This window comes from Cucurbita maxima, unplaced genomic scaffold, assembly GCF_002738345.1.
Source record: "Cucurbita maxima cultivar Rimu unplaced genomic scaffold, Cmax_1.0 Cma_Scf00011, whole genome shotgun sequence".
In the NCBI taxonomy this organism is placed as follows: Eukaryota; Viridiplantae; Streptophyta; class Magnoliopsida; order Cucurbitales; family Cucurbitaceae; genus Cucurbita; species Cucurbita maxima.
In genome coordinates this window covers 3659199-3677169 of record NW_019272027.1, presented here as the reverse complement: position 1 = coordinate 3677169, position 17971 = coordinate 3659199, and the positions used below count along the sequence as shown (strand labels likewise).

General features: G+C 38.4%; 3 protein-coding genes across 7 annotated transcripts in view; 2 read left to right on the top strand and 1 right to left on the bottom strand.

The window, feature by feature from the left end:
• Positions 1-140: 140 nt before the first annotated feature.
• LOC111486230 lies at positions 141-9326 on the top strand. Of its 5 annotated transcripts, XR_002718832.1 has the most exons (6): positions 141-687; positions 2764-3135; positions 3248-3623; positions 3699-7572; positions 8391-8526; positions 8669-9326. XR_002718832.1 is itself a non-coding variant. In XM_023133269.1 (4 exons), exons 1-4 carry the CDS (start codon positions 577-579, stop codon positions 7206-7208), a joined length of 4338 nt encoding a protein of 1445 aa, XP_022989037.1. In that variant the 5' UTR covers positions 141-576; the 3' UTR covers positions 7209-7320. The 5 variants fall into 5 exon arrangements, 2 of the variants coding, with proteins under 2 accessions (XP_022989037.1, XP_022989035.1); XR_002718830.1 differs by having other exon boundaries at positions 3248-7572; XR_002718831.1 differs by having other exon boundaries at positions 470-592; positions 3248-7572.
• A 1130-nt stretch (positions 9327-10456) lies between these two features.
• On the top strand, positions 10457-13278 carry LOC111486556 (protein ALTERED XYLOGLUCAN 4-like). The gene is made up of 3 exons (XM_023133731.1): positions 10457-10783; positions 10883-11169; positions 12433-13278. Exons 1-3 carry the CDS (start codon positions 10564-10566, stop codon positions 13207-13209), a joined length of 1284 nt encoding a protein of 427 aa, XP_022989499.1. The 5' UTR covers positions 10457-10563; the 3' UTR covers positions 13210-13278.
• Positions 13279-14189: 911 nt separating this feature from the next.
• LOC111486393 (WAT1-related protein At4g15540-like) overlaps positions 14190-17971 on the bottom strand; it is a 5441-nt gene continuing 1659 nt past the window's right edge. The window contains exons 4-7 of the mRNA XM_023133504.1: positions 16735-17002; positions 15675-15833; positions 15431-15582; positions 14190-14540 (exon numbers count right to left, since the gene is read on the bottom strand). Of these exons, the coding sequence (XP_022989272.1) occupies positions 14390-14540; positions 15431-15582; positions 15675-15833; positions 16735-17002 (730 nt within the window). The 3' untranslated portion in view covers positions 14190-14389. The remainder of the gene's footprint in view (positions 14541-15430; positions 15583-15674; positions 15834-16734; positions 17003-17971) is intronic.

Below are 17971 nucleotides of genomic sequence, written 5' to 3'. Positions count from 1 at the left end.
TTTTTTTTTTTTTTTTTTTTTTTTTTTTTTTTTTTTTTTTTTTTTTTTTTATAAATTTAAATTTATTTTATTTTGAAAAGGTAAAAACGACGTCGTTGGGATTGGCATTGTCCTTTTCAACTACTCCCTCGACTCTCTGCAAAATTTTTGGCCCCAAGCCCACGTATTCGCTCTCATTCGCCATTTTCGTCTCTCAAATCCCATCTCTTTCTCCATTTCTCTCACGCCGAGCTCTTCGCTCAAAATCTTCAAGACCCAGTTCTTCTTTTCACTCCTCCACCCCTTAAATTCAATCCCTCCATTTCAATTTTCTCCCCTTTCCTCTACTTCTAACCCAATTCCCAACACTATCTCAGCTCAATTACACAATCCCTAGTTTCCATTTCCAACCCTTTTTTTGCAAAATGGATTCCTCTACTTTCTGTGCTTAGTCGAACAAGACCCACCTCTGATTTCACGTTTCTTCCATCCCCTGTTAATCGCAATCTGTGTTGGGGGTGGGATTTGATCTGAATTGATGATTCTTTTCGAAGAGGAAAGTGGTATTTCTTCAAGAATCAAGCAAAATGAAGGGATATGCATGGGTCTGGAGGTGAGAGGTGGAAACAGAGGCGGCACATGTGGCCGGTCCATTCTAATTCGACAGCTGTAGATTGCGAATTATCCGCTCCAGATTTCTTTCTCAAAGTATTGCGAGTCTTACGTTTTTTTTTTTTTCTTTCATAGTTTCGTTTGATTTTCCTTTTGTTCTTTGCATTTACTTTTTAATCGTGTGCCTTCTGTTGTGTTTTTTTGTGTCCCCATGAAGATTTTGATCTTGTTTGTTAGGCATCCTACTCGGCGTAAGATTGTTCTATCGCCGTCCGGAGATTACGTTATGTGAATCCGATATGTTTTTGTTAATTTTATCTCCTCTTTTAAGGTTTTTGAATGAACCCAGAATTGTTTATTCCTTTGGTTGTTTTATCCGCTTTCTGTTTTTCAATTTTTCATTGGTCTCTGGTTTGCCTTCATTTTTAGTTTAATTTCTTGATCTAATCTCTTGAAAGTTGACAAGGGAATCTGCTAGTACCCACAGCTACTTATTTCTTAGTACATAACAAGAATTACGGAGAGTTCTTACTCCTCACTGGTTAGTTATTTGGTTTGGTATAGATGTGTTGCATCTTGGCGATTGAAAAGAGATCAGACCTATTTATCATGGAAGAATCTAAAATGAGGGGGAGGTTACATATTTTGTTGTTTATAAATCCAATTGAATTGCATTAAGATCCCCGATGAAGTATGATGGGAAGCATTTGTGGCAAATGGTTATAGTTTACGAGGATAGGTGGATGCTAAGGCGAGGACTGCTTAAAATTATCTCACCCCATAAGCTCCACCAAAGTACAAATGGCTATAGTTTATTAATGTGGTTGCGTTTTTATCCCCAATTTTAAAGGGAATGAGATGCAACCTGCCTCAACTAGTTTGGTTTTAGGATTGTTTAGATTGATTTTGGTTGAAATAAGTGGACTTGTGAGTCGGTTTATGATATAAGATTAGTTTGGATGTAATAGAACCAACTCTACTTTTGTTCTACTTTTGTTTCAGTTGTTTATGCATGCCTCTTTTAATATCATTTAACTTAGTGGCTCTTCTCAACTTCTTTATCTCCAGCAAAATTTTCAAAAAATATTGATTCAAATCTGTTGTCAGACTATTTTACTTATTTATTATTGATTTGTGTGTTCTAACCAACTTAGTGATTTGTGCGTTCTAACAAAAAATATTGATTCATGTCTCTTTTAGTGCATTTTGACTTATCTCTTGCATTTAAGACTATGATATTTGATTATTTTAAGAGTTTCCCAATACTGAATAATGTAGTGTAGGATGGATTAGTTTTTGTAATATGTAATTTAGCATGGAGACTACTATTTGTTATTTGTTTGGTGAAACTAAATAAATAAATTCAGATGAAAAACCTAGGTTTATGTGCATGATGCTTTGATTGTACTATATAAAGATAGCTTGTAATATTAAAGATCTTATAAGTTTTTCTTTGTAACTGGTTTTTGATGTTCATGGATTTGCAAACTTAAGCAAACAGGTTTACCAAACAGAGCCACTTAGACAGTGACACGGTCTCTTGATCATGAGTGACACAAACCTAACTCATGAGTCCAACATTTTCTGAGAAGACCCTTTTTCACTATCTTTTATTTAAGAAATGGGAAAATGATTGACTCAAAAATTTGAACTAGCCTAACCTAAATATTATTTGATTGGATTGGTTCCATTACCTTGTGATTTGAATCGGTCAAATTTGCAATCAAAGGATTGGGTTGAGTTCAAGGTGCCTCTTAACTTGATTCACGAACACTCTTAGGATGGTTCAGAGGCTGCAGGGAGTTTTAGGGGAGTTTCTTCTTCATCTGCCTTTTTGTGAGCAGGGAGGAACTTGTGGAGGGTGTGAGTTTTTGAGATTTTATTGGGCTTCTCGGGTAAGTGGAATAATAGAATCTTTAGAGGGATGAAAAGAGCCCATAGTGAGGTTTGGTTTACCACTAGATTCTATGTTTCTCTTTGGGTGTCATTTTATAAGATCTTTTTTAATTATACATTTGGTCTCATTTTACTTGATTGGAATCTTTTTCTTTTGGTGGGTTCCTTTTGTGTGCTTGTTTTTTGGGTCATGTGAACTGCACTCGTTTATATTTTTACTTGGTCTAAATATTTTATTTATTATACTTGTACTAAAGAAGATTTTGACTGTCATAGGATGGGCGTAAAATCCAAGTTGGTGATTGTGCTCTTTTTAAGCCACCTCTAGATTCTCCTCCTTTTATTGGAATTATACGTTCACTTAAGTCGGACAAGGAGGCTAATTTAAGGTTAGATGTGAATTGGCTTTACCGGCCTGCTGATGTAAAACTTCCCAAAGGAATATCGTTAGATGCTGCGCCAAATGAGATCTTCTACTCATTTCATAAAGATGAGATTCCTGCCGCATCATTGCTCCATCCATGTAAAGTTGCATTCCTCCGCAAAGGTGTTGAACTTCCATCGAGCATTTCCTCATTTGTGTGCAGAAGAGTGTATGATACTGATAACAAGTGTTTATGGTGGTTAACTGATAGAGATTATATTAATGTGAGTATTTAGAGTGTCCTCCTTGATCCCACAGCTACTGAGAACCTTCTTTCCATTATTTTGTTGAATTTTCTAGTAAACACCTACTTACTCAGTCAAATTTTAATTGCAGGAACGTCAAGAAGAAGTAGATCAACTATTAGAAAAGACAAGGCTAGAAATGCATGGGGTGATGCAGTCTGGAGGCCGTTCACCAAAGCCCTTGAATGATTCAGTCCCAGTTGTGCAGCCAAAATCTGGTTCAGAAAGTGTACCAAATAGTTCCCTTCTCACTTCACACATTAAAAGCAAGAAAAGGGAACGGGGTGATCAGGGGTCTGAACCCACTAAGAGAGAGCGGTTATTTAAAGCAGAAGATGGGGAATTTAGTCAGTTTAGATCAGAAAGTATGCTAAAGAATGAGATTACAAAAATTACTGATAAAGGAGGACTTATTGACTTTGAGGGGGTTGAAAAATTTGTCAAACTTATGCAACCTAACAGTTCTGGTAAGAAAATAGATTTGGCTGACCGAATGATGCTTGCCGATGTTATAGCAGTCACTGATAGGATTGATTGTCTAGAATGGTTTTTGCAGCTCAGGGGTTTGCCTGTACTAGATGAATGGCTTCAAGAAGTTCATAAGGGAAAAATTTGTTATGCCAATGGCACAAAAGGAAGTGATAAAACTGTCGAGGATTTTCTTTTGGCTCTACTTCGTGCTCTGGATAAACTTCCCGTGAATCTCGATGCTCTTCAGACTTGTTACGTTGGCAAGTCTGTGAATCATTTACGTACACATAAGAATTCTGAAATTCAGAAGAAAGCAAGGGTTTTGGTAGATACTTGGAAGAAACGTGTGGAAGCTGAGATGGATGTTAATGATGCAAAGTCTGAATCAAGTCGTGGTGTCTCATGGCCTTCTAAATGCGAGCCTTTGGAAGTTTCTCAAGTAGGGTGCAGAAAGGCTGGGGGATCTGGTGATGATGGTTTAAAAAGCTCTACACATTCTAACATGTTTAAACATTCTCAACCTAAGTTCAGTCCCACTGAAATGGTTGTCAAATCATCTGTATCGTCAAGCACCATAAAGGTTTCTTCAACCATGGGTGTGTCATCAAAGGATTATAACTTCAAAACACTAGCTGGAAACTCAGATCTTCCCTTGACTCCGATTAAGGAGGAAAGGAGCAGCAGTTCCAGTCAGTCCCTAAACAACAGTCAATCAAGTGATCATGCAAAAACTGTGGCATCTTCATGCAAAGAAGACACTAGGAGCTCAAATTCTGGTTCAGGAAGCGTTAGCAAAGTTTCTAGTGGTGCTTCTTTTCATCGGAAATCGAGCAATGGCATTCATTTGAATACTCTCACAGGAACACAGAAAGCATCTGGTTCTGGAAAACATAATGCCGTAAGTAAGGTCTTGACTACTGACAAGGCCTCTACTACATCACGTGAGAAATCTCCAGACGCCTCTCTTGTTGAACATGGGTATGGTCGATTTGTTGTAAAGTTACCAAATACCTGTAGGAATCCTATGGGGACTTCTAGGGCTGTCACCGAAGATCAAGTTGTTTCAAGTCCCAAAGGATCTCTTCATGATGAGGCTGGTGATAACCATGATAAGAAAGCTAATGACAGATGTGAATTGCTTGGGGCTAGTTTTGGAACTGAAGCAAACTCAAACCAATGCCATAAGAAAGATCAATTTTTCATCTCAGAGGGCAAAGAGATAGCTGCCTGCGATGAACAATCCAGACTTGCCGAAGCCAATGAGCTGGAACCTGAAACTATTGCCTCATCGACTAGAATTATATCTAGGCCTGGAAAAACTTATGATGCTTCTCTAAGCTCCATAAATGCGTTGATTGAAAGCTGCGCGAAATTTTCTGAGACTAATACAGCATCATCACCAGGGGATGCTGTAGGGATGAATCTTCTTGCTAGCGTGGCTACTGGCGAAATATCTAAATCTAACAATGCATCTCCACTGGATTCTCCCCAGGAACGATCACCTTTGGCAGAGGAATCTTCTGCTGCCAATGATGGACAATTGAAAATTTTGCCTGAAGGAATAGCCAAGCATAAATGCGATGAAGCTGATGCTAATGGCGAGTCTACGGGCTGCACATCTTCTGAGCCTCTTGGCAGCAATAATTTGTTGCAGGATAGAAATGTGACCTCAGCTGACTACTCCAGAGATGGAAGAGGTATTGCATTGGGCACTTCAAGGGACTGTAATATGCCATCAAATGTGCAGCAACACATGGAAAAGACACCTTTGAAGTCTGATATAAAACCTGATGCTGAAGCATGCAATGCCTCTGTAGCTGCCTGTTCTTCATATGGTGCAGAAGAAGGTGATACAGAGATCGAGGAAAAAGTGGAGGGTGATAGCTTACCCAGCTCCTTAATGGAAGAGGGTACCCAACTCCATGAAAATGAAAAAATTGATCAAACTGATGAGAGAGCGGAAGAAAATGGAGTGATTTTGAAATCAGAAGTTACTGCCACAACACTTGAAGTGGAAAAGCAAGTGGATGAAAAGACATCTTGTTTATCTTCACAGTTGAGTGGCAGCGCTATTCAGACTCGTGGGGATTTAACTAAAGGCTGTCGAGTTGAAGAGAAACTGTCATCTACACCTGAGATTCATGCAGATTCTCGGGAGGAAAAGGTTGAGATTGCTGTGGTACTTCCTGTAGGCAATTCTTTGGATGCAGAATTCAAGGATAAAAAAGAAGATATTGTGAATTCAGAAGTTCATGTTAATCAGATTGGGAATCAAACACCGATTCTGGGTCCTCCTATGTCCGATCAGAAAGATGATTGTGCTGCGCAGGATTTGGGAAAAACAGACAACATCAATAATTGTTGTGGTGCGGTTTCTATGCACTTGGAATCTCCCGCCATCATACCCTTGCCAGAAAGTGATCAGGGTGAAAAATTAAGTACAAATACTGAGTTAATTGGAACCGAAGACCACTTCACCAGTGCTAATCCTTCACTTTCTGCTGCAAGGTCAGATACAGTGATAAAGCTGGACTTCGATTTAAATGAAGGTTGTGTTGACGATGGGATACCTGAGGAGACTAATGGAAATTCATCTGCTGTTCAGATGCCTATTCTCCCACCTTTTCCCATCCCTTCAGTATCAGAAAGTTTCCCCATTTCAATTACTGTGGCTTCTGCAGCAAAAGGATCAGTTGTTCCACCAGAAAACTCCCTAGCAAACAAAGTTGAACTTGGATGGAAGGGTTCAGCTGCTACAAGTGCTTTTCGTCGTGCAGAACCACGAAAAAATCTTGAAATGCCACTCAGTTTGAGTGATGCATCTCTTGTTACCACCACTAGCAAGGAGGGGCGCCCACCCTTGGACTTTGACCTGAATGTGCCAGACCAGAGACTCCTAGAAGAAGTTTCTTTGTCCATTGCACCGCTGAAAGCAAGTCTTGAATCAGGACCACGTGATCGAGGTGGTGGACTTGATCTCGATTTGAATAAAGTTGATGAAAGTAATGATATGGGCCCATGTTCTGTGAGCAAGAGTAGGTTGGAACTCCCCATGTCAAGTAGGCCATACGTTCCTGGTGGATTAGGCAATGGTGGATTCAGTGCCTCCAGAAACTTCGATTTGAACAATGGACCATCCCTTGATGAAATGGGGGCTGAAACAGTACCTCCTAGTCAGCAGAATAAAAGTTACATGGCATTTCCATCACTTCTCCCTGGGGTGAAGGTGAACTCCGGAGAAATTGGGAACTTCTATTCTTGGTATCCTCAGGGGAATTCGTATTCGGCAGTAACAACAATCCCATCAGTTTTGCCAGGTAGAGGAGAACAAAGTTATGTTCCTGCTGCTGTTTCTCAGAGAGTATTTGCTCCCCCGGCTGGCACCGGCTTTGCTGCTGAACTTTATCATGCACCAGTATTTTCTTCCTCTCCTGCTTTGGCATTTCCACCTACTAACTCCTTTAGTTATTCTAGGTTCCCTTTTGAAACTAGTTTTCCTCTACAATCAAACACTTTTTCAGGTTGTTCAACGTCTGACATGGAATCATCCTCTGGTTGTTCGCTTGGATTCCCTACCATAACTTCTCATTTATTAGGACCTGCTGGGGTAGTCCCTACTCCTTATCCAAGGCCCTTCATTATGAGCTATCCAAGTGGCAGTGGTACTGTTGGTCCTGAGATTGGAAAATGGGGAAGCCAGGGTTTGGATCTTAATGCCGGTCATGGGATTATAGATAAAGAAAGAATGGATGAGAAGTTGCCTTTAGCCTTGAGACAACTTTCAGTTCCCAGTCCGCAAACTTTTGCCGATGAGCAGCTAAAGATGTTTCAGATAGGTAGTCACAAGAGAAAAGAACCCGACAGTGGCTTAGATGCTGCTGACAGGCTAAACTACAAGCAACAATGAGTGAGGGTGGTAGCATTTCATCGTGGTCACAGTCACAAGTAAGTCCCGGCGAGCTTGCTCTTCCCCTGCAGTTATTACGCTGGATATTATGATGCTGAATATTTTGACACCTTCTTGTAGATCTCTTATGGATGACTTTTTCTCAAATTAAATTTGTTTTTTTCCTATTCCCGCCCCATTTAGTGCTCTAATGTGAGATTGCTAATTCTTAAAATCTTGTGCTTTGTTTGAAATGTTGGGTCCCATTTATGCTGGGGCTGTTCTCTTATCGTCCCGTTTCTAATTTTCTTACACGTAGAAGTTGTTTTTTTTTTTTTTTTTTTTAATTTTCCTTAATTATGATATTTCAATGTTATATTCCAGTTGGAGAGGTTTTCTATGGCCCATTTTCCTTTTTTATGTTTATTTATTTATTCTTTTCCCTATTTCCTATTTTTGGAAACTTCAAACTTATACTTAAAACAGAAAATTAAGAACTGAGTGATGAGTTTGCTATTAACCATGCTTTAGTTTTTTGAACTTCTTTTGCAAGTTTATGAGGCAATTACTTGTCCAAGTCTACCTTATATGATGACCTCCAATTTTTGCTTCTGTTATGGAACAGTCCATTTCGGATCTCTTTTATTGTATCTGATGTCCCTCTAGAATAAATCCCATAAAAGGCATGCATACTTCTATCTGTACCTATCTTCCATCTGAGAAAAGGATGGTGTGCGTTAAATTTGATGCCACAATGGTTCATTTTCTGTGCCTCTCAGCTTTGTTCCCCCCCTTTCATTTTGGTGTTAAACTATTCTCTTTGTTGTAATTGTTCTCTTTCTTCAAATATTGACCCTTTTTATCACTCTTTTGATAGGCCAAAAAATTAGAAACCGAGAAAAAGAACACAGTATAGATGCATCGTTGAGCAAATAATCAAGGACTGTTTATGATGGGGCTCGAGTTCCCTTTCAAATGTTGTAGCGACATCACGGGTTTTCAGGCAGCCGTTTCCCCCCCCCCCCCCCCCCCCCCCCCCCCCCCCCCCCCCCCCCCCCCCCCCCCCCCCCCCCCCCCCCCCCCCCCCCCCCCCCCCCCCCCCCCCCCCCCCCCCCCCCCCCCCCCCCCCCCCCCCCCCCCCCCCCCCNCCCCCCCCCCCCCCCCCTGCTGGACACATTTTGACAGATTTGTTTCACTCAAGCAGACAAGGTTTCATTTGTAAATATCTAACTTAATAGAAGCATAAGGAAGTTGCTATCTAGAAACCTGATGAATGGTGTCCTCCGACATGTGGACGATTTCCATCCATTCAGGTATGCTTTCGAGCCAATCCTTTCTCTCAATCCTTTGGAAACAGAACTGAATGTAATGACTTACCGAGTTGTGGCCGTCTTTCTCAACGATGCTCAGCTGTGTTTTCCCTTACACATGTAGCCATTACTTCATTCTTACTGTTAGATTCTTTTTTATTGATAGTAATACACAGGCCCCCTTTCTCTCATGGTCGTGAACTGTTTTTTCTCACTCAGTTTTTCCATTCCACCTTTACAAACCGGAAACAGGATCCCACCCCAACTTGAAGCCATCATTTTATTTGGTCTTATCTGTGACTTCTGGAGCTATCAATTCATCTGTTACAAACTAGTTTTTAATCTTTTGTGAAGAACGATGCCCCACCTAGAAGAAGACAGCTTCAGATATTTACAAAAGTTCTACACTGTCTGAATTTTGTACATTGCTAATCTTGATGTTTCACTTGTCAATGACATTCCAAGGTTTATAACATATATATATATTCTATGTTGCTTGTGAATCATTCTGTATATGATGTGATACTCAACAGGATTCTCTCTAGCTATTAATCTGCCTTTGACACTGCCATTTCTCATAAAACTTGTCTTGAACTCCTTTAATCCTTCTGGGATTTGTGCTGTCGGATGTTCTTCCAGACCCCAAATGCTCCAGTGTGAGATATTTCGAGTATCGTCTTGTTTGTGGAGGCTTTTTTTTTTCTTTCAAATTGTATCCTATGGCAGGGTTGTGATCGAAATGACCAATTGATTTTTTGTTAAGCTTGTGTTTCATTGGTGGTTCTGATGATGAACTGTGTTTATTCGCATGGTTTAAGTATATCATTACCATTCATTCATGGAATTACTAGTCCAATGTTGCCATTAGGCTAATTTTATCATGTGGCCCACAATTCACATGTAATTCATTAAGGTCTTTACGACAACTCAGACATTTGTTGCAATCACATGTTGCATGATGTCATCTTTGGCTTTGGCTGTGTGCTTTCCATGTTTACTCAGTCTTAACCTAATGTGATGGTTTCTTTAAATTTGTGTGCCCATTCTCCAATCAGATGTTTGGATATGAGTTATACTTCGTGAGGAGCCAAACGGACATATGGCTTTGCCATTTGACCTCTCTTCTCATGTGACTGGATTGTTCAGTGACAACCTATCAATTGTCACGTTTGGCTTCGGATAGGGGTTAACTTTGTAAATGTGTAGAATCATGTGTAGTGTGGTCTAGTAGTAAGCACTTCTAGACCCCTTCTCGGTTACACGGTTACAAGATGACTCTAGTGCTTTGGGTACTACGGATCCTCTTCCAGCCATTGTAGCAGAGTCATTTCATGAGCGGGGGGACTAAGCATACTCTGGCTTTTCCAAGCTACCTTTCCTACTTATGCTATGCCCCTATGGTGTAGGCCTTTTTCGCTTTCTGTATCAAGAGATTAGCTTTATTCGATGACCTATGATACAACATTCAGTTAAAATACATTCAACAACTCATCGTCCTATAACACAAAACCTGTTCTTAAGAACGGAAGAAAAGTTAATATTATGATATTTTTTAAAATTTAAGAATTAAATAGACAAATCTAAAAAAGAAAAAAAGAACAAGAAAAAAGAAAAAAAGATACATAAACAGAGTAGGAAACAATAAGTCCATTTTGGGTGGAAAATTCCTTGCGGAAAGGGAAGTTATTAGAATCTTTCAAACCCAAACAATTCATTCTCAAAATTCTCTCTCTGTTAGGCATGAGATTTTCGAATTCCCATTTGGCAGAGAAATCCCATCATAAACATCGTTCCCAGAGGGAGAGATGGGTTTGGTCTGGTCCTCTGTTATGGTCTCTCTTAGGCATCTCCGCCATTGTTTCCTTCTTCTTCTTCTCCCTCCGCTCCCCAAACCCTTCTCTTCTTCTCCGCCCCAACCTCCCAGCCCTCCAATCTATCCACGATCCAACCCCTCCAAAGGGTATCCATCCACCACTCCCATTTCTCCATTTTTTTTTTCTTCATCGTCTTCTCTGTTAGATCGTTGAATCGTGGGCTGTTTGTTTGTTTGTTGATGCAGAGAAACAGAGGTGCAATCTTTTCAAAGGGCATTGGATTAAGCAGGCCGGAGGGGCGGGCATGTACACGAATTGGAGCTGCCCCACGATCCCAGAATCGAAGAATTGCTTCAAACAGGGGAGGAAGGACACGGATTTTGTGAACTGGAGATGGAAGCCAGATGAATGCGAGCTTCCAAGGTTTGATTCCATGGCGTTTCTTCATCTTCTTCGTGGAAAGAAACTCGCCTTTATCGGCGATTCTGTTGCCAGAAACCAATTCGAATCTCTCCTCTGCTTCTTATCTCAGGTTCCATCTCTTCCTCTCTCTGTTTCTCTCTGTTTCTCTGTTTCTGGCAAATGGGTGTTCTTGATTGCTCTGATTCTTTGCATGCGTTTGATTGTGAAACGAAGCTGGAAATCTCTGTGGATTTGAATCAAATTAGAAGGAATTAGGGAATGAAATCATTATAGATTTGCTTTTGGTTGGTCTTTGTGTTCTTTGAGGAATTTTCTTTACTTGGAAAATGCTCCTCCATGGGTGAATTTTGGTGGGCTCAACATCCTTACCTTTTTTTCAACCTCTTTTTTAAAATTCTTTTTGGGAAAAAAAAAAAAAAATTGGATTTTTGTCTTGTGGGAAGCTCTAGCTCATAAAAACATGTCCCATAATTATTTTTTTTTAATGTTATTTTTATTATTATTATTATTATTTTGGAAAGAAATACATATATTTCCAAGAAATTAGTCATAAAAAAAGGGGGGGAAAATAAATTTATGATAATAAGGTGAAAACTTGGTCATACTTAGCTGCCATTTATTAAATTGCTTTATTAAATATTATGACCTTCCAAAATTAGAAGTTTATTATAATTTTTAAATTTGGCAATAAATTTCTTATAATTTATTTTCCAATATGACCTACTTCAAAATAAATTTTACTTTTTCCTAAAAAAAACTTCTCAATAATATTTAATTTTTATAATTAAATTATAGCAATAAATTAAGAAAAACAAGAAATTAAAAAAAAAAAAAACACTTCCTTAATTTCAGGGAATTGACTGCCATTAATGCCCATCAATTTAATTTTATAAAAAATAATAAAAAAATATCCTTGAAATTAAAATTAAAATTAAAAAAAGAAAAAGAAAACTAGAGACAATATGATGGTGAAAAGTAAAAAAAAAAAAAAAGATTAAAATAATAACTTTGGACCCAACCCCAAGTTAGTGTTTTCTTTAAAAGATTGATTAAGAAATAATTATCAAATATATTATTATTATTATTATTATTATTATTATTATTATTATTATTATTAAAGCATTTAATGATTAGTGTGCTAGATTTTTGTCTCAAGCTAACTTTATAATATTGTCAAACTTCTCATTTTTTTTATATAATAAAGTTCAAATATCTCTTAATCCTAAGTTTTTGTATATATGTTTCGAATATCATTGTTAGCTCATGGTTGGAGGAGTTTACTTTTACGGGTATTGATTCTTCTAAATATTTCTTAGTCGAGTAGCGTTAAGATTCTGGGGATAGCTTTTGAACTCATAAAGTTGTTTTGCAGGTAGAAACTCCACAAGATGTTTATAAAGACTCTGAGGATAGGTTTAGAACGTGGTATTTTCCAAAAAGTGACCTAACCCTTATCATGCTTTGGACTAAATTCCTCGTGGCCGGAGAAGAGAGGGTTGTGAATGGAACGGGAACGGGCGTTTTTGACCTACAATTCAATGAGATTGATAAGAGTTGGACGCAACACTTACCCGAAATTGACTACGCGATTCTCTCTAACGGGCATTGGTTTTTTCGAGTGTTGTACTTGCATGAAGGAAACAACATTCCCAATTGCATCTATTGCAGCGATCCAAATATCACGAGTCACAATCCTGACTTTGCGTTGAGAATGGTTTTTCGAGCGGCTTTTAAGTACATCAACGATTGTAAGAATTGTGGTAAGTTGGTGACATTTGTGAGGACGTTCTCGCCTGCCCATTTCGAAAATGGGGTTTGGAACACGGGTGGCTATTGCAATAGAACAGGTCCGTCGAGTGCGAAGGTGATCGACCAAGAGAGCTTTGATTGGAAGCTGAGGGATATTCAGATAGAAGAGACGGCAAAGGCGAAACTAGAGGGGATGGGGAAAGGGAAGAGATTCGAGGTGATCGACGTGACAATGGCTATGACGATGAGAGCGGACGGGCACCCGGGGGAGTTTTGGGGCAACAAATGGATGAAGGGTTACAATGACTGTGTGCATTGGTGCATGCCAGGCCCCATTGATGCTTGGAATGAGCTTTTGATGGCAGTTATAAGGAAGGAGGAGGCTGCTATGGATTCATAACAATTATTCCAAATAATTTCATTAATGTTTCCCAATTTTCATTTTTGAAATGTGGCTGAGAGTATACAAATATAATAATATATTCATTGAGTTTCATTATATTTTGTAATTTTCTAAAATAAATAAAGAAAAATAAATTATAAATTACGCTCGGGTTCTCCAAAGACCATATGAAAGCTAAGTTCAAATTACTATTTTTTATTAGTAGGAATGTTCGTGAGTTGAGTTTGATGTGGGTTGCGATCTTCGACGGGAAGGTTTGGACGTGTGTTGCTCTAGGGATAACAAGCTAATCTTTCCCAAGATCTCACATCGACGGAAAGGTTTGGCATCTCGATGTTGGCTCTTCGCCACCTGGGCCTGTAGTATGTTCCAAGGGTTGGGTTGTTCGCCCATTAAAGCGGTACGTGAGTTGGGTTCAGAACGTCGTGAGACAGTTCGGTCCATATCCGGCGTGGACGTTAGAGCATTGAGATGACTTTTCCCTAGTACAAGAGGATCAGGAAGGGCGCACCACTAGTGTACCAGTTATTGTGCCCACAGTAAACGTTGGATAGCCAAGTGCGGAGCGGATAACTGCTGAAAGCATCTAAATAGGACATTTTTTATACTCAACCCAATCGTTCAGTAATATATATTTTTGTTTACTATACAATTATATATATTTTATTTTTATCTCTTCTAAATAATTTTTAACTACTTAACCTCTATTGGATGAAGCAACCATATAACTGACGATATTGATTTAGTAGCGAGACCCCTTACACTAGCCCGGGCATCATCGCTGTCTTAGCGCGAACAGTCTGTAGCCACGCCAATCTCAAGTTTTAGATCGAACTCATCCATTGACACAACTAGTTCAGGGGAGAAAATTGAGTGATTTGGGGCTAAGACAACGAGTTTGATTGAATTTAACCCGATATAGTTTTAGGGGAACCCATAAACTTCCAATTCATAAAATTTTCATTTATTTGAATCCCGACCAAAAAATAAAAAAAAACCAACTCATACCGTATAAGTTAAGGTTGGGTTGATCGAATTTTGTCAGATTATTGAATTTTTTGAACATTCCTATTTACATTTTTACATAGACTAAAAATTATTTTAAACATGAAATCATAGTGCAAAATGAATAATGGAAATTGAATCCATTTGTTCGTGTTCGTGTTCGTGTTGATGTTCATAGATCTTCGACTCTATAACATTGTAGCAATGGAGCTTTTGAGGAAGATCCCAACCTTTCGCCATCTAATTCTTTCAATTCTTCCTCTTTGGCCTTTCCCCACAATATGCCATAGAATCCAACTGATATTATGATAGCTCCAATTATACTGCAAACGACACCACATTATCGTCAATCATTAGAGATATCTACGAAGCGGGATAGGTATGGAGAAACTTTTCCTCTTCTCGTTCCTGCCTCTTCTTTACGATTACTACGCAAGTAAAATAACTAATTTTGTAGTTTAGGTGGGTGTGCATGTATGTACGTATATATGTCTAAAGCAAGGAGGGGCAAAGTAGGGCCGAGAATGGAGATGAAGTGCAACAACCTAAGTCCACCACCTTATAAGTAATGTTTTGTTTACCTCTCCAATTGATGTGAAATCTCGCTGGCACACCCCCCAGTGACTGACTCTAATATCATTTGTAACAATCCAACCCTATCGCTAGCCGATGTTGTCCGCTTTGGCCGTTACGTATCGTCGTTGGCCTCACAATTTTAAAACGAGCTTGCTAGGGAGAGGTTTCCACACCTTTTAAGGAATGTTTTGTTCCCCTCTCCAACCGATGTGGGATCTCACAATCCACCCCCTTAGGGACCAACGTCCTCACTAGCGTAGATATTGTCCACTTTATAACTCTGGGAAAAGTCCAGAAAAGAAAGCTTAAAGAGGACAATATTTACGAGTGGTATGCTTGAGTTGTTATACAAGGAATCTCTGATTCGGTTAGTTAAAAGATAAAAAGCTCTCCCCATTTCCTCTCCCATTCTCAATTACTTCTTTTTGTCCACGTTCCTCTATTTTTTATTCCAGGTTACTCTTTTTAGATAGAAATTCATTGTTCAATCCAGGTTAGGTCCCTACAAATTTGCGGAGTCTCTACGAGCTCTACAGAACAAATGAACATCTTTACGAGCTCTGCACGTAAATGAACATTTTACCGAAAATCAAACAAAATGAAAGAGAGATAGAGAAAAAGAGAGAGATTATTTGACCTTCCAAGATGAAGATCATCAGCAAGAAGAATGGCACCCATAGCAGCAGCAATGGCAATGGACAATGGCCTAAAACTGGACACATAAACAGGCCCCTTCAAGTTGAGTCCCCAAGTGTGGATAGCAGCCACAAAGGCCTGACCCATCATACCCTGGATTCTCAACCAACAACACCAAAATTCCATCATTTTCCCGAGAAACAAACAGAATCCCATTTCTCAATTCCTTTGCCTTTCAATCTTACCGAGTTCAGTATGAACACAAAGCTTAGTGCATTTGTCATCTTCCAAGCATCCATGTCTGTTTCTGCCAACAAACACACCGGCGCCGTTAAAACTGCCTGGATGCTGTAGTACACTGCCACCACTGTTACCTCATCTGGGTATATCTTTATGATTTGGGTCTGTCATGTAAATACCAATAACAACATGACCTTATCTGCAAAATTTACTTTCTTTTGTCCAATGTCACCGCCAAAGTATAATCCAGCTAGTTAAAATACATTCGATCAGAGGTAAAAAAACAAATAAGAAGGTCAAACAAGACCTAAATAAAAAAACAAACGTTTGACATAGGGCTTTTGATCGAAAAATCAATATGATTTATTTCGTACGCTCAATGAAAAATAGGTCAAATTCTACTGGATCAAACCTATGGAATTTAAGGAATGATCGAAAGGAATAAAAAAAGAAAAAAAAGAGAGAAAAATGATGTAGCAGAGTCAAGATTCCAAATGAATAAAAACGTGACTGAACTAATCCCGATCACTCTTCGAGACAGACTGGAAAAGGGGAGGAGATTCTCAAACGAGGAAAAGGATCCAATGACTTTGAAAGAATTGAACGAGGAGCTGTATGAGGTGAAAACCTCATGTATGGTTCTTATCTGTCAACTGTTCCACTATCACCTTCTAAATTGTAACACTTCAAGTCTACTACTAGCAGATATTGTCTTGACCCGTTACGTATCACAGTTTTAAAGCACATATTCTAGGGAGAGGTTCATTTATAAGGAATGCTTCGTTCCCCTTTCCAATCGATGTGGGATCTCACAATCCATCCCTCTTGAGGGCTTAGTTTTATTACTGACACACCAGTGTTGGTGATAAGTAAGAGACAAAAACGGATAATATCTATTAACGATTGATTTGGGTTGTTAACGATTACCAAACCAGATCAAGAATATAAGAATTCAAAGCTAAAAATTTGTAAGAGAAGTATCGATAAAGCCATAAAAATAACGATCAACTTAAACATAGTTCAATTGGTTAAGACATAGTTTTGAGTCGAAGAGGATATAAATACCTGGAGAATGTACCAAAAGGAGTTGGAAAGGTATTGAAAAACAAAGCAAAGGCCACCCAATATCCAATTGGGCTGTGGATGTGAAGAGCCCAAAGGTTGATTGTGATTGTGATAGAGAAGGCCCAATTCTTTTGGGCCTTGAGAATATGGGTTTGATATCACAATTGGGCCTTTGTACAGAACCACTACCAATGCACCTGATATCGACACCGCTGACCCCACAATTTTGGCTATGCTGCTGCTCCGTTTCAAATCTATCTTTTCCATCCTAACCATGCAAACCAATTCAACAACTTATTTACAAATTTTTAATTTGAAAGATCATCACTTCAAAAATTTGATATTCGACACGCGAAACACACGAAGCATGAATCAAATTCTAATAAAAATAAATCTTAGGTATTTAACTTGGAATCTATCTCACGTTTTCATGTTATATAAAAATGACTAAAATACCCTCACACTCCAGCTTCACTTCCACTACGCCCTCTTTGACGCAGAGCCTCCATCGTTACTTCCACTATCACTAGCACTGCCCGCCCACCTTCGACGACGGTTATTGCCACCATCGTCACCACCCCACCTCCGACGACCTCCCCAGTGGTCAATGATGTTGGATCGACTATATTTTTTTAATTAAAAATTTGAATTTATGAAATCATAGTGTGTGTATGGTAATATGATATTATTATAAGTATTTGAAATTTGAAAATAGACCAAATTACAAATTTGCAATTATTAAGGAAAAATGGGACAAAAGTGACCAACCACCAAAGATATTTGCCGGCCAATAAAATAATAAAATAAATACATAATTTAAATTTTTGAATAATTTAGCCTACACGTTAGGTATAATATTATGAAAAAGACAAAAAAGAAACCCAATAACGCAAGCCATTTATTATTTTTTAGTTTATTTAAAATATTGATTTATTTTTAATATAAATTTAACCAAATTTTAATGATTTTTTTTTCTATTGTTGAAATTACACTCATTTAATATTAAATTATTTTTCGAATATCTTTCTGAATTCAAGCTAAATCAACAATTTTTTTTTAAAAATCAATAAATATTATAGGATAAAATATTTTAAAATTCCGATAATACCCCTCAACCGTTTAAATTTTTTTAAATAATATCAACCCTGTTTGTATGACGTCTCAAAAATACACGAGAATGTTTTAAATTATCATTAATATCTTTAATCTTTACAAAAAAAAAAAAAAAAAAAAAAAA

Bases quoted from the DNA above. Each gene is read 5' to 3' on its own strand.
- LOC111486230 (XM_023133267.1), top strand. From the start codon at position 577: ATGCATGGGTCTGGAGGTGAGAGGTGGAAACAGAGGCGGCACATGTGG. The intron at 688-2,763 runs GTATTGCGAGTC...TGACTGTCATAG, and splicing joins CTCCAGATTTCTTTCTCAAA to GATGGGCGTAAAATCCAAGT. The intron at 3,136-3,247 runs GTGAGTATTTAG...TTTTAATTGCAG, and splicing joins CTGATAGAGATTATATTAAT to GAACGTCAAGAAGAAGTAGA.
- LOC111486556 (XM_023133731.1), top strand. From the start codon at position 10,564: ATGAGATTTTCGAATTCCCATTTGGCAGAGAAATCCCATCATAAACAT. The intron at 10,784-10,882 runs GTATCCATCCAC...TTGTTGATGCAG, and splicing joins CGATCCAACCCCTCCAAAGG to AGAAACAGAGGTGCAATCTT. The intron at 11,170-12,432 runs GTTCCATCTCTT...GTTGTTTTGCAG, and splicing joins TCCTCTGCTTCTTATCTCAG to GTAGAAACTCCACAAGATGT.